Source organism: Symphodus melops, assembly GCF_947650265.1.
Source record: "Symphodus melops genome assembly, chromosome: 19".
Lineage (NCBI taxonomy): Eukaryota > Metazoa > Chordata > Actinopteri > Labriformes > Labridae > Symphodus > Symphodus melops.
In genome coordinates, this window is record NC_136709.1 from 891,825 (window position 1) to 906,977 (window position 15,153).

General features: G+C 47.4%; 1 protein-coding gene and 1 long non-coding RNA gene across 2 annotated transcripts in view; one reads left to right on the forward strand and one right to left on the reverse strand.

The window, feature by feature from the left end:
• The window catches only part of LOC306840137 (uncharacterized protein), a gene marked incomplete at its 5' end in the record, with an annotated part of 47,298 nt that overhangs the window by 14,212 nt on the left and 17,933 nt on the right, over positions 1-15,153 (forward strand). The window contains 6 exons of the mRNA XM_079369231.1: positions 67-274; positions 483-602; positions 5,151-5,313; positions 5,504-5,645; positions 8,803-9,002; positions 9,216-9,385. Coding sequence (XP_079225357.1) covers positions 67-274; positions 483-602; positions 5,151-5,313; positions 5,504-5,645; positions 8,803-9,002; positions 9,216-9,385 — 1,003 coding nt within the window. The remainder of the gene's footprint in view (positions 1-66; positions 275-482; positions 603-5,150; positions 5,314-5,503; positions 5,646-8,802; positions 9,003-9,215; positions 9,386-15,153) is intronic.
• Positions 7,626-8,806, reverse strand: LOC306840940. The gene is made up of 2 exons (XR_013781405.1): positions 8,713-8,806; positions 7,626-8,588 (listed from the first exon to the last, which is right to left on the reverse strand). It is a non-coding gene; the product is annotated as an uncharacterized lncRNA (long non-coding RNA).

Consider the following 15,153-nt stretch of genomic DNA (forward strand, 5'->3'; position numbering starts at 1 on the left):
CACAGATAAACTTTGCTTATAAAGGAAGTTGTTTTGTCGTAATTTATGCTGAAACATTCACTTCAGCGAGAGAGAGAAAAAAAAAAGGATAAAGCACATTTACAGTCGTGCAATTTTGCGTGTTAGCAAACAGCCTCCAATTATCTCCTGTTTGATTGCGTTCCTCCATCAAGGTGAGCGATTAGACCAGCGCTCCTGTGAAGCTCTGGAAGCCGTCCTCAAATCGCTGCACTTTGATTTCATCAATCTGCAGGCGGCACAACTGGAGGAAAATGTGAGTTTTATGAGCAAAACTTGTTTTCTTCATCTTCGTCTTCCAATTCCAACACAGTTTCATATTCAGGCCCGGCCCTGGATCAGATTAGGACACGGTTTTTTTCTTCAGAAAGAACTTCATAACGTTCCTGTCAAATTTGGAGCCCGGCTTTCTTCATTTTTTTTTTTTTTTTTTTTTTCCCTCCTCACTCTGTTTTCTCTCGCAGGGAGCCGCGTCCTTGCTGGATATGATTTTGTACTATGAATCTACAACCCATCTTGACATTTCTGACAACAGCAGTATGGGAACATCGTGTTGGAGGGCCCTGGCTCATTTGATAAAGCAGGTTGGCTGACGCGCTGGAATAGTAATCTTCTCTTGTAGGCTTCCTTGTGTTTGGGGGGGGCGGGGGGGGGGGGGGGTCACATTAGAGCCTGAAGTTCTCCTTCTGTGGACGACAGCACGAGCACATCAACACAAACACAACAAGAAGCGGTTCATCCAGCGTGAACACACGTGTCGCTGTGATCAAAAGAGCAGCGCCGAGGCTCAGAGCGCCACTTCAACTTTCTCAAGTTAACGCAATGACGCTCAAAGTTTCACTGCACGATGTCTTCAGGTCTGCAGGATTAAAAGACTGTTTCATGTAATAAGCCAGAGAGGATGTGATTGGCTATTTGCCCTGTCTGAATCAGAATCGTTTTTTATCGCCAAGTACATTTTACATATAAGAGGAAAATGTCTTGATGTAATGGTGCGAAAGAAAAAACACAGCTAAAATAAGAATTACTTAAATAAAATAAAAATAAAGAGGCAGGACTTGTGTTGGAATCATAGATCCAGGCTGTGTTGCAAACAGGTAAAGTTCGAAACACTGAAGTAGCAGAAAAAAAAGCAAAAATAAATTTGACGGTTCGTAGGAGTCCAAACAAATTCACGATGCAAATTTTAATCTGTCTTATTGTCCATGAACGAACCGAAACATTGACCATAAATGTGTGTTTTTGCACAATACCCAGAACTTCAACCAAAATGTCAGCTTCCTCGTCCGACAGTGCGTGATAAAGCGACGTCTGGTTTCAGACCGTCATAAAGACGACAACAGACACACATGAAGTCGTTGTGCTGAAAATAAAGCGGATGTTTTTCGTGTCCTTCTGCTGGCTGACTTCCCGTCCCGCTCGCTCTGCTCCGTGACCCCAGCTGAGCCGGTGCAGTTTAAACTGCTGTAACAGGGTGCAGACGTAGCGAGCACGCGTGGTGAAAGGAAGCAGCGAGACGTTGTGCATGTTTTAATTTGTGTCTTCAAACATCTTCAAACTTCTCAGTGAAAAAATGAAACGAAGAAGATTTAAACACGATGAAATATTTCACCGAACGCTTTCTGGACTTTTAGCCATCGCTGATTTCACGTCTGAACTTTGTGTTGCACATTGAAATGAACAGCTTCTTAATGCTTCAGTGTGTAGTAACTGTGTGTCTGCACCGTGTGTGTGTGTGTGTGTGTGTGTGTGTGTGTGTGTGTTTCAGAGTGTGCGTCTGTCCAGACTGGATGTGTGTAACGTTCCTCTGGTCGACTACCCGGCTCAGTCTCTGTCTAAAGCTCTGCTGACCGGCCGGCTCACAGCGCTGCATCTCCACAACGCCCAGCTCAGCGGAGTGCCTCTGTACACACTGAGTATGACACACACACACACACACACACACACACACACACACACATGCTGAGCACTGTAATAACACATACACACTCTTTCATGATTCAGTGACGTCATGTTTGTTTGTTAAATCATGCTTGTATGAAAGTGGACAGTGTGTATGCTGACATGTTGTGCAGTGTGTGTGTGTGTGTGTGTGTGTGTGTGTGTGAGCATGCGTGTGTCCTGAGGCCAGCAGGACCAGATTTTGACCGCTGACCCTCTCTGCAGGTCTGGACCCGGATTAGAGGCCTAATCTCTTTCCTGTCACTTTACACACCGCTGCACACTGCTATGCTTGCTCCGTCAGCCAGGACACACACACACACACACACACACACACACACACACACACACACACACACACACACATTCTTGGGGTCTGGTCAAGATTCCACTCAAACAGCGTATGCAGTCACTGTTTCCTGGAATCTGATTCGTCTAATTTCCGCAGCTGTTTGAGTCAGATGGATATTTGCTGTTATCGCTGATATATAGAGGATCATATTGATCTGTCAGAGTGTCACTCCTGACCCTGCTCCTGTCATCGTCGTGTACTTCAGGACCCAGAACACCCAGACCAGGACCATCTTGGCCCGCGTGTGGACATGGATGTGGATGATTGTGAATCAATGCACTGACAGGACGTGACGTATCATCGCTGAGGGCTGAATTTAATTCACACCATTCGTTATGCATTGATAGGGTTGTAGTATTTGAAATTAGTCTTGGTCTCCAGAGAACTTTTTGAAGGTCTTGTCTCAGGAGCACCAGCATTTTTACTCGGTCTTGTCTCGGTCTCAGACTGGGCGGACTCCAGATTTTGGACAGAGTGACACACACTCCTGCACACGAGGAGATACAAATGCTCTTGGTCTTGTCTCGGTCTCGGAGCCCTCCGGTCTCAGATGTGTCTCAGTCTCAGTCAGAAACCATATTCAAGTTAATGTCTGTATTTGAAGTAAACGCAGCGAGGCCACGGCAAACAAAGTTCAGAGACGTCGACTCGTCTAAAGATAGAAAAACATAAAACAGTCCAAAACGAGCTCAATCAGATCAACACATGACCACGCCGTCTTTGACGGTGCATTCACTCCTCCTTGCACGTTGTAAAAAACACAAACATTTGATTTGTTACCCGGCGAACATTAAAAGAGTCACCATAAATATAGGACACTAAAGACGGGCCGCTCTTTGACCTTCAGACTGACAGCTTGTTCTCCGGCGTGGACACACAAACACGGTTAATGGACGAGCGTATGGATAGATAAATACACTCACAACGGGTGAACACTCAGAGGGGGGTTAAGTGCTGGACATGGATGGACACACATGAACTCACACACACTGACAAATGAATACACACACACACACACACACACACACACACACACACACACACACACAGTGGTGGTTCGTAAACGGTTTAAGAAGCGGAGATAAAAAAAATCAAACATTCAGATTAAAATCCCCGTTAAGGACAATGTTGACGCCGTGTGATGCTGAAAACCATCTCTGACTTTTCTTTTGGGGGGGGGGGAATCCAAACTCAAACTCAGGCGTCTTGTCTGGTCTCAGCTGGAGCGGACACAGATCTAAACGGACTCAGTGTGATGTCCACTCGTCACGACAGAAACTTCTCCTCCAACATTTTCCGCTGTTACCTGGATCTCTTTGATGTTTTAGGGTCTTGAAACCTCGCTCCTCCTCCTTCCACACTCACCCCCTCCGTCCTCCCTGTCTGCACCGAGCCCACCTCCACCTCCCCTCCTCCCCATCCCAGCAGGGGGTCCCAGCTGAGGATCATTGCCTTCGATCCGAGGGGGCCTGTGATTGCGGGATTGGCGCGCTGGCGGTGGAGTCGACCGGATCAATCCCACCGATTCCAACATTCGGTTCCCACTGTGCCTGATGACAATGTTGGCATTCCGCATGCAGCCCGACAGGCCTGATCAAATTTGCGGCATCGATCTGGACGCAGGGGCAGAGAGCGCCCACAAACACTGACACAGGAGACACACAGTACAGTACACCAAACACAGGCAGGGAGTCAAAACACACAGATAATGACTCTCTATTAAACATGCAATAAAGAACCGTGATGAAAGAGGACAACACACAGACATCTGCGGAGCGGGTCTTAAGATTTGACGGGGGTTTCTGAGTCCCGGCTCCGCCTCCAACAATGGCTCCCCCCACGTGTCTGAAGGAGTGCCACTTGATCTTTAGCGCAGTAATTTGCAGGAGGCAGAGTTCCCGCTGTGTTCTCGTTTTCATGCTCAAGTTCACTCGCCTTCAATCAGCCTGCTGCCGCTCCAACCTGCAGGCTCCATGTTCGGCACCATGGATCATATCTAATACCAATTTGAAAGGAATCCATATGTCTTAATTTAGAGAGGAGGGACGGGGGTTGAGGAGGTGGTTCCATCTGAAGTTAGGAGTGAAAATGTAACCTCACAGTCCGTCGGTCCTCGCTTCTCTTTAGTCTTTATGAACATGTGAGAGCAGAACTTGTAGAAGCAGGAACACGATGTCCGTGGTCACAAATATTCAAGCGTCTGTTTGAGGTCAAAGAAGTTTTAACTTCTCAGTTTTGCTGTTTTGTATGTGGAAACATTTCCATCATGCTTTCCTGCAAAGATTCAAGTCGCACTAACCTTAATATTTAAAGGAGATCTAATATACTCACTTTCACCGTTCATGTTGTGTAATTCTGGCGTCAGTAAAATCTCTCATTTCATCCTCTGTTGCAGCGAAATTTAAAACCAAAACTTCCACTGTGCTGTTTTTAATCTGGGCCCTATCGCGAGGAGAGCGGGTTCCTTGATCAGAGCTCACAGCCCCCTCTAGTGGCAGGCAGCTGAGTTACAGCTTGGACACAACATTTACATTATGTGCATCGTTGGCCTTACAGACTGAGCTCAGGGGTCTTCGGTTAGAAACCGGTTCACACGGATCAAATCTGGAAATCGGTCTGGGAGCTGGAGACGTTTCCTTACTGAGCACTGCTGAGGTGCCCTTGAGCCAGTCACCGCATGTTCAACAACGGACCATGAAGTTAAAGGATATCTTCTTCTTATTTAAACAGACCAGTACATCTAATGCAGACGAGGGAGGCTGATCATGAGCTGAGCTCGCGTCATTTAGGATCCTCTTCCTGATCTTTTTGTATATCTCTGTGATCGTTTGTCTTGTTGCTTCCAGTCAGTGCACTCAGGTCAAACAAAGCCTTGAAAGAGCTCCACCTCTCCAACAACCAGCTGAACAGCTACCAGGACGCTCTGCAGCTCGGAGACCTGCTGCGATACAACACCAGCTTACACACGCTGCAGCTCAGCAACAACAACGTCGCAGACGCTGGTGGGAACTTTACCTCGATCACTGAACAATAGAACATGTTTACTGAAACCTGAAGAGTCTTTAACTTTGTGCCTCTGAAAAAGCATCTAAACTAAGCTCATCCCTCTAATCAGCGTAGTTCTGTAGCTAGCTTACAACGGGAGTAGAGGCTACGACTGATAAAGCCTTCCGTCATGTTTTTCCTCTCCAGGTTTGGAGGAGCTGTGTGATGGTCTGAAGCACCAAGCTGCAGGACTGAAGGTCTTACTGCTGAGGAACAACCAGATCACCGCAGACGGCATGGCGCACCTCGCCAACGCTCTGGTGAGGAAGCAACCGTTCTTTACTCTTCACATTTAAAGTCTTCAAGCCCTGACACACAAAACAGACGGCAAAGAACAGGCCAAAAAGTTGCACTTGAACACATCGCAAAGACGACAGCCGACGGCCAACCGCCATGTGCGTTCAGTAATCGTAGTTCCAAAAGGGGGAAACGAGGAGGGAGAAGAATGCAGATTTATAAACCGTTGTTCTGATACTAGAATCATTTTACATTGTTTTAAAGCCGTTTTAACTTTTGCTACTTCAGTTTTTCTTCTCGTGCACTGAGCCGCTTAGCGGATTAGCTAGTCTTCCTCTCGCCGCAAACCGACGCGGACGACGATTCAACATGTCGAATCAGCCGGAATAAAAAGGAGCTGGACACACTGCAAGAAGTAAGGCAACGACCGCTCACCGTCGGTCCGACAAAGACATGATCTCCTTGGTGTGTCAAACATATCCTGGGAATGTGACGCCAAATAAAACGCTTCCCCTCGATCCTGTCTGACCGCGAAGTTCTCCGAGCGGCTAATACCTGCTTTCATCTGGAGACGGGATTTAGGAGCTGAAAAGTGTTCGGCCTCAAACGGCGATGTCCCCCTCTGAAACATCCCGCCTCCCACTCCGTACACTCCTAATAACATGCGTTCCTTCCGCCTTGATTGGCAGCATAAACTGCACCTTCCTGTCATGTGATTGGCGATTGTGGAAGTCGAAAGGCTAGAAATTAAAGGCCTGCGTGGCGCGCACACACACACACACACACACACACACACTTCCCCTGTCTGCTCCAGTGCTACCAAAAGAAGAAACACTTTGATTAAATAATAGATGTGCGCTAAGGAGGGCTGCTCATGTGGCCTGCCAGTCACAGGGATAAGTAGATGTCCTCTCAGGCTGTAATGATGATAATTAGACCCGTAGCTGGTTGTGTGGAATATGATGAAGAGGAGAGCTGTTATTAACCTTTCTGTTTGGTGCTTTTCCTCTCGGTCCTCGAGGCTTCTCATAGGAAGAAGAAGAAGACAGGGGTGTAACATTTTGGCTTCTTATTCTCTGTCACTTCCAGGATTAGTCCAGCGACATTTAAATATACGATAAACCTTTCACCCTGAGGCCTGTATGTGATGCCCCACTGTAGTGTGTGTGTGTGTGTGTGTGTGTGTGTGAAAGCCTTGTGTGTTTTTGGTGGGTTGTCACTCCTTCACCCACCCTCGCCTGTGTTCAGCTCCCCTGCAGAGCCATCACTAGCTAATGTTAGCTCAGGAATCAAGTCAGCCAAGGTCAACAAACACCGACGCTGCTAGCAAGCAAGCAAGCCGGCGCGCTAACCTTTGTTTGCTTGCTCTTGTGCATAAATTGCACGTTAGCTAATGCAAAGAGGAGATAACATCGCAAATACGCCAGACTTGAGATGATACGGTTCGCTTGATAGCCACAACATTGAATGTAAGTGATGGATAGAGCAACAGCCACTGAAGACCTGGCTGCAGACCCTTCCTCACATATTCTCCTCATGTTCTGCTGTCATGTTGTCACGCTGTAAAAACTAAAGAGTTGCATTGATGGCATAATTTAAAACCCTCATTTCATCCTCTTCCTGAAACGGTTCATGTCAGCTGCCGTCTCTTTAAGGCGCACCCTCCCCACATGCCAGATTAGCGAGCCCTCTGGAAGCCTCCCAAGTGGGCAGAACGCTGCAGGGCTGCCAGGGAAAGGCTGCTCTCCAGAGCTGGGAGAGGAGCGTCTCTCATGTCCTTCTTGGCGTCATATCGGTAGACAAACCGTCCAGCGCCCTCTGCAGACTCGTCCTGGGATTACTCCAGAATGCGTTTGACTCCTGCTCCTGCCTGCTGTCTATCTGAACTTCTGAGCGGGCTAATTTCAAACCAGCAGCATCAGCCGTCCTCGTTCCCCTTCAAACCCAGGAAGTGCTGATTACGCGGGATATCAACAACAAGTCCGATGAGCTGAAACAGTTAAATAACACAGACGCAGAAAAAGCAGGATATCAGCTACATCATGACGTAGTTTTATAATGTCACATTCGCCTCCACGGCAAAACAGAAAAAAAGGAGAAGTAGAAAATCGGTGTTTTAGATGAATAACTTCTGCTCATTTATGAACACCAGCCAATGTGTAAAAATATTAGACCTGCAGATGAGTGCGTCTAATAAAGCGAGCTGTTACGAACCCTTTCTCTCCGCCTCGTTAGAGGATGAAGACAATGGGAGTCTACGCGGGCCAAAATCACGTCTAAATTTACACACAAAAAAGATCATCTGGTTAAATTGGTGAACATGTCATGCAGGCTTCTTGTTTTTCTACATTTTGTGCGTCTGGTGTTTTGTTTTTTTTTCTGTTTGAAGCCAGCATGTCATGTGTGAAAGCATACTGTGTTTTTGGTAGTTTCACACTCCTACCCCCCTCAAACTTCTCACTCCAACCCTCCTGTGGTTTACGTTTGACAGGCTTCAACCATGCTTGACTCTCACACACTCTCAACCACGCAGTCGCCTCTTTAATTGTCTGCTATTATCCCTCGTGCATATCCATCGGAGCCGCTCTTCCTCCCTCTCCTCCTCCTCCTCCTCCCTTCTTCACCGGAGAAGCTCCTCGCCACGCGTTGGATGTGGCGTTGCCTCTCTGAGCTGCAACTCAGCGAGAAAAAAAAAAGAGAAAAGGAAAGGGAGGGGGTCCTCTCAAGTGTGTTTGTTGTCACAGCGCTGCAAATTAACTCAGACGAAGACGCTCTGTGGGTCTGTCGCTCGCCTTCCTGGCTTCCTTTCCACCCCCGCGCTCCCACTCTCTTCAGAGCAGTGACCAGAGGAATTTAACAAGGGTGGCGAGGCGAGGGGGCATCAAGGAGTGGGTGGTGCGTTCCTCTTCAAGCTGTTGGGCAGCATGGGCCTCTTGTGCCCCAGACACCCCCAGCTTTATGCGCCAGCTAATCAACCTTCAATGCTAATGTGGCTCTGGAGAGAAGAAACAGAAGTTCTGAGCGTTTAACATGAGAGGAAACGGTTTGAAAAGGAATAATAATCACCGCATAATAATAATGATAATTAAAACTTCTCTGCCTTTTACACACTCACTCACTCACTCACTCACTCACTGCAGAGCCTCGTTGTCTGGGAAAGTTTGGGGACATCTTTAAAAAAAAAAAAAACAATCATTAAAAATCTGCAGCTCTGTGAATCTGCAGTTTAAACGCAGTTTGAAAACAAACGCCTCCCTGTGTCTGCAGCCGGTGCTGAGGGTTCTGCAGGTCCTGGATCTGGGCGAGAACCTCCTGGGGAACGAGGGGATCCAGGTGATCAGGGAGCCTCTGATGCAGAACGTGTCAGTGCTGCGGCTCGGCCTGGCGAAAACAGATATCACCTGTGAAGGTACAAACAGGATTAACACCTTTATTGTCTTTATACAGTTTGTACAACAGAATTGGAAAAGATTCACCTTAAAGGTCAAGTGTTAGGTGGGAGTGTCACCCACCTGGGGGAGGGGCTACTGCCCTTTGTGATGTCATGAAGGGAACATTTCCAAACGCCTTAGAGAGATATTCCGTGTCACATTTTTCCCCCCGTGTTTTTGTTGTGGCGAAGGAGCGGTGGCGTTGGCAGAGTTCCTGGCTGAGAGTCATCAGATCGAGCAGCTGGACCTCCGTCACAACGAGGTGAAGGTCGGAGGTCTGATGGCGTTGTGTCTCGCTCTGAGGATCAACAGCTCCCTGACCGCGCTGGACGTAGACCCTCACAGACCGTCACAGGAGCAGGTAGGTTTTAATGTAGGTGTGTGTGTGTGTGTGTGTGCGCAGCTTTACACGGTTTGTAGCGTGTTCTCGGAAACCTGTAGTGTTTCCACTCGATGGCTGACGGAGCTGATTCGTGGCGAAGGGTAAGTTTGTGATTTGAGATGTTTAAAAAATGAACTTTTAGAAATGTGTGTTTGTAAAGATTCATCTCCATGAAAACTCAGAAGAAATAAAAACCATCACCCGAGAAGTAAACGACACATCTCAAACAGATGCAGAGACACTGGAGTGATGCTGAGTTTTTTCAAATATGAGCAACAATAACTGATGGGGTTTTTTTTTTTATTGTTTAAATCCGTCACGCGGGGAACGTTTGGGACGGGGGACGATTACAGACAGGAATTCATTTTCGTCATGCGGTAAATAAATATAATTAAATGAACATTAAATAATGCAGAGAACTGTCGAGACAAATGTAGAGATTTAAAAGATGCACAGAGACGTAATAAACTGTTCATATCTGCAGAGCGACGTCAGAGAGAAGATCCGAGTGCAGATTTGAACAAAAAGGTAAAAGACAAAATAAAGCTGAGATTTAGAGACGGGACACAGACTTGATACAGGGGTCAGTCAGTCCTCCCAGGTGAGACTCACAGGACACAGGTGAGAACAATCAGGGCGATGACGGAGACAGGAAGTAAGACCGAAATCACTGCGGACCAGAACTTCAGAATAAAACAGGAAACACGACGATATGGGCACAAAGAGAAACACGAGAACGCAACAGGAAACTAGTGTTGTAGTCAAGACCACGCTGAACGAGACAGATACATACCCGAGACCAGGGACAAGACCAGGACAGTTAGGGACCGAGACAAGACCAGGACAGGTAGGGACCCAGACAAGACCAGGACAGTTAGGGACCGAGACAAGACCAGGACAGTTAGGGACAGAGACAAGACCAGGACAGTTAGGGACTGAGACAAGACCAGGACAGTTAGGGGCCGAGACAAGACCAGGACAGTTAGCGACCAAGACAAGACCAGGACAGTTAGGGAAAGAGACAAGACCAGGACAGTTAGGGAAAGAGACAAGACCAGGACAGTTAGGGACTGAGACAAGACCAGGACAGTTAGGGGCCGAGACAAGACCAGGACAGTTAGCGACCAAGACAAGACCAGGACAGTTAGGGAAAGAGACAAGACCAGGACAGTTAGGGAAAGAGACAAGACCAGGACAGTTAGGGACCGAGACAAGACCAGGACAGTTTGGGACCGAGGCAAGACCAGGACAGTTAGCGACCAAGACAAGACCAGGACAGTTAGGGAAAGAGACAAGACCAGGACAGTTAGGGAAAGAGACAAGACCAGGACAGTTAGGGACTGAGACAAGACCAGGACAGTTAGGGGCCGAGACAAGACCAGGACAGTTAGCGACCAAGACAAGACCAGGACAGTTAGGGAAAGAGACAAGACCAGGACAGTTAGGGAAAGAGACAAGACCAGGACAGTTAGGGACCGAGACAAGACCAGGACAGTTTGGGACCGAGGCAAGACCAGGACAGTTAGGGACCGAGACAAGACCAGGACATTTAGGGACCGAGACAAGACCAGGACAGTTAGGGACCGAGACAAGATCAGGACAGTTAGGGACTGAGACAAGACCAGGACAGTTAGGGACCGAGACAAGACCAGGACAGTTAGGGACCGAGACAAGACCAGGACAGTTAGGGAAAGAGACAAGACCAGGACAGTTAGGGAAAGAGACAAGACCAAGATCATAAATAGAAATAAGAATCAGCGAGCGTGTCAGCTAACTGAGAGCGTAACACCGGAAGTTTGCGGACGTAACCGGGGGACACAAAAGAAACTTAAAACAAATTGAAGTTATTTGTTCTGTTCAGAAAGAGCAGACTTAAAATGTCCACTCAGTCTGAGACGGAGACAAGAGAAAGACTCATTTGTTGTACTACAAAAAAAAAAGAAAGTTAACCCAGGAGTCTGAACAGAAAACACATTGTTTTATTTTGAAAAACATTTCAAAATAAAACAGGAAATGAAACATTAAACTCCCTGTGCAGCGGTCTCTGATTGATTTGATTGACAGCTGACAGACTTCACCTTCACCTCAGGTGTTCTGTCGTCTGATTGGACGTCTGCTGTCATAGTGAAGAGGATTTAAACCGCCCCCCCTGCCTCTCTCTCTCTCTGATCGGGGCTGAACGGGCGACTCCAGGATCACATCGCACTCAGACTCGCCGTGGTCGCACATTTATCACTTGGAGACAAAACCAAGTCATTTGTGTCTCGTTTCGTCGGCGCTGCTGCTTCTTGTTTTTTTTCTTTCCTCTCCTCTCATCGTGGCTGCAGAGGCCTGAGGAGAACGACGCCATAACTTTAATACATGCCCCTGCTGGATTCACAAAATAATTACCCACACTTGCCATCTGTTTGTCATGATTTTATCTCTGCTAACTTATTTGCATATTAAAGCATTAATTAAAATCTCTGAGGAGCGGGATGCTTACTTTAAAATTAACTCTGAAGGCGATCCGTGCACAGCTTCCAGAGTTGTTTTATTTTTGTTTGCAGTGGTTTTCTGTTTGTCTGCGCGTTGTTTACACGATTAAGTCTGATTTTTATGAAATGTCTCCTCTGGCTAAAGTCAGCCGGCGAGATGTGCCAGATTTCACAGAGGCGGCTTTTAAGAGCTTCTGTGAATGTGTGTCATTATAGCTGGGACTTCTTCTTCTTCTCCTTCGTCTTCCTCACTCCTCATGAACATGCACCAAAAGCCTCCATATTGGCGGCTCTGTGTTCATGCTCCTCTAAGCCGCCCAGAGACGTGATTAGCATTCCCGCCATTGGTAGGAGTTAGTACGGCTGATATTTTAAGGGAATGGTAATAAGGGAATTTTTAAGCCCTGTCAGGTTTTGGAGTCACACAGCTGGGATTTGTCTTGGCGTGGCACATCCAGGTGGGAGGAGTGACGATTGTATTAAAAAGCAAATCTTTCCATCAGAAAACAGCGGGCGGCCAGATCAAGTGTTCTCGCTCAGTCACATCCCGGCCGCCCAGGAATACTGAAAATTTCATTCTTGTGAAGGGAAATAAGTGATGGTATGAATGTGAGCGAGTGACAGAGGGGGTTAGCAGCACTTTGTGTGTGTGTGTGTGTGTGTGTGTGTGTGTGTGTGTGTGTGGTTTAAGGAGCGTGCGGGGGGGCGATTGAAGATGCGCATATTTAAAAGGCGAGAAGAGAAGGTGGCGAGAGGGGAGGAAATGTGGGCTCTCTTGTCTTTGTTTACAAGAGTCTGATTTTTCATGTCTGTTGCCACGCTGCTGCATTTGATCACTGGCCTGTCTGCTGTTAATTATTAATTATTTACCCTCCTAAAATATTCATGCACCCGGCCGGGCGGGACGCTGCCTCTTCCGAGGGCCAGCCGCTGAAGGTGGAGCTGTTTATTCATCCTGATCAGGGGCTCCGACAGCACGCTAATGAACGCCACTTCGTCTGCCCGGCTCGCTCTTTTGCGGCGGCCCGGGCAGAGGAGGACTCGCGGCCTGTTTACCTGTTTGATGCTTCAATATTTGTCTTTGGATTCTGTCAGCTGTTTCCAGCAGAGATAACGCCGCTCTGCGTCCTCCGCTCAATGTCGCATGTCGGCAAGGTGGAGCTGATACAGAACTGTCCTCTCACACTGTCATAATTACATCGACGTGTGTGTGTGTGTGTGTGTGTGTGTGTGTGTGTGTGTGTGTGACAGCAGAAGTCGAGGTTCTCTGAGATGGAACAAAATATTTTCTCCCTCCTCTCTTGACTCCTCTTGGTGGTCATTCGATCAGCGACACCTCTTGGATGTTTTGCAGCTCGGCATTTTCCACATTTACCAAGTTTGCAACGTTTACTGTTTGTTGACGTTATTTTCCTTGTGTGCAAATTTATAAACCTGACCAACCAGCTTCAGCATCCACGGCTACACCACACCAAAACAGGGCGACACTCCCAGCATGCTGAGATACTTACAGTCCCTCAGTTCTGTTGTGCATCAGTGAGCGTGTGCTGATTTAATTTAAAGAGGACATATTATAAACCTTTTCAAACAGTCCACTGTGGTCTGAATGAAACATCTGTGCTGTGCTTTGGTCAATATATTGGAGGTTTGTGACCCTGTAGAAACCAGCTCTCTCAGAACGCCCTGTTTTGGTGTGCGTGTCTCTTTAAATTCAATAAGCCCCGCCCCCTGAGTTTTCCCAGTAGACATCACTCCTCTGTAGAGAGAATATAAATGGCGGACCTGTGCAAAAGAGTTTTGGAGTTTATGGGTGGAGGTACCAGGGGAGGGGAGGGGCTAATGTACCAGAATCCAACTTGTGATGTCACAAACTGAGAACATTTCAAACGGAGCGTTTTTCTCTGTGTGGTGGTTCAGACTTCTGCAGACCACAAACAAAAGACTGGATGGATTTATTTCACATTTTGTGGGTCAGTAGAAACTCAGCTTGCCCAACTGAATGTTTAAAAACCCTGTAAAAGTGGATTTTTCACAATATGTCCCCTTTAATATGAAGAAATTCAGGTGTATGCTCGGCTGTCGTAGTTTTACCTGCTGATGAAACCGGATATTCTCAACAGGATAAAATAAAGGTGTAAGATAAAAACCTGCATAAACTCCTCCTGTAACATCAAGAACCAATCACAGCATGCTGAGATACTCACTGCTCACTATCATTGTTCCATCACCTCAGAGGAGTTGACTTTACTGCGTGGGGGTTTCAGGAGTGACACCTGAGCCGAGCTACACGTGTCTGTGTCTCGTCTGTGGCCATCTCTGAGGGGAAATGTTCTGCACAAAGAGCCACATGTGAACAGTTCTTATTTTAGGAGCGGCGTGAAACAGAGAGGTCTCCTGGCGTGTTTTTTTGGGCTCCTTCCTGTCACGGTCAGTCCCTGCAGGGCGGCCGGGGTGACACGACGGCCTGACCATGCATGTAGCCGGTGCTCAGGTTTCAGACGCATCATGATGACATGGCTGCTCCGGGGACCCGAGTACGAAGGCAGACATCAGCAACCAGGCAGAACAAACCTCCCAGCATGCCTCACAGGGCTGCAGGGGGGGGGGGGGGGGGGCATGGTGCACACTGATACCAGATCAGCCAGACATCGACTGGAACCACAACAGAGACAGGTTTTAAAGACATTTAACCAGAAAACAGCTCATTTCTGAGAGAGAGGAAGTCAGTCAGCCACCCTCAGTTCAATCTGGGGCCAAAGGATGCAAACATGGCAATTTGACGTCATTTATGCAGTAGATTAATAAATTAAGTAATCAGATTCTAACATACAGCAGGTTGTCAAAAAGGTCAAAACTGGAAAGCAAACTTGGTCTGAGGCTTCAAATGTGATGATCTAGGTGTCTATGCTCTGCATGTGCACAGAAAGATGCTCTATGGGGCTTTTCTTGGATATCATGGGGGAGGGGGCTCAAAGTTAAGAAGGTGGGGAACAACAGGAAGAACAGGTGGACACAAACTTTAAGCAAACATAGACCTCACTTTTCTTCATTTTCACACTTTAGACAGTCTGGACAAATGCTCCCTTGCGTCGCCTTTTCCCCCCCTCATTTGGTCCAGACACGTTTAGATTTAGAGTCCGGTCTCTCACCAAGATGCTGAATCTGAACCACAGAGGGATGACGGACTGGCTGAGACACTTTTTGACTCTCTAATTAAGAAACACTTTCTATCAGAATATCGACCCAACTACTGTATAGTGCAAATTACAG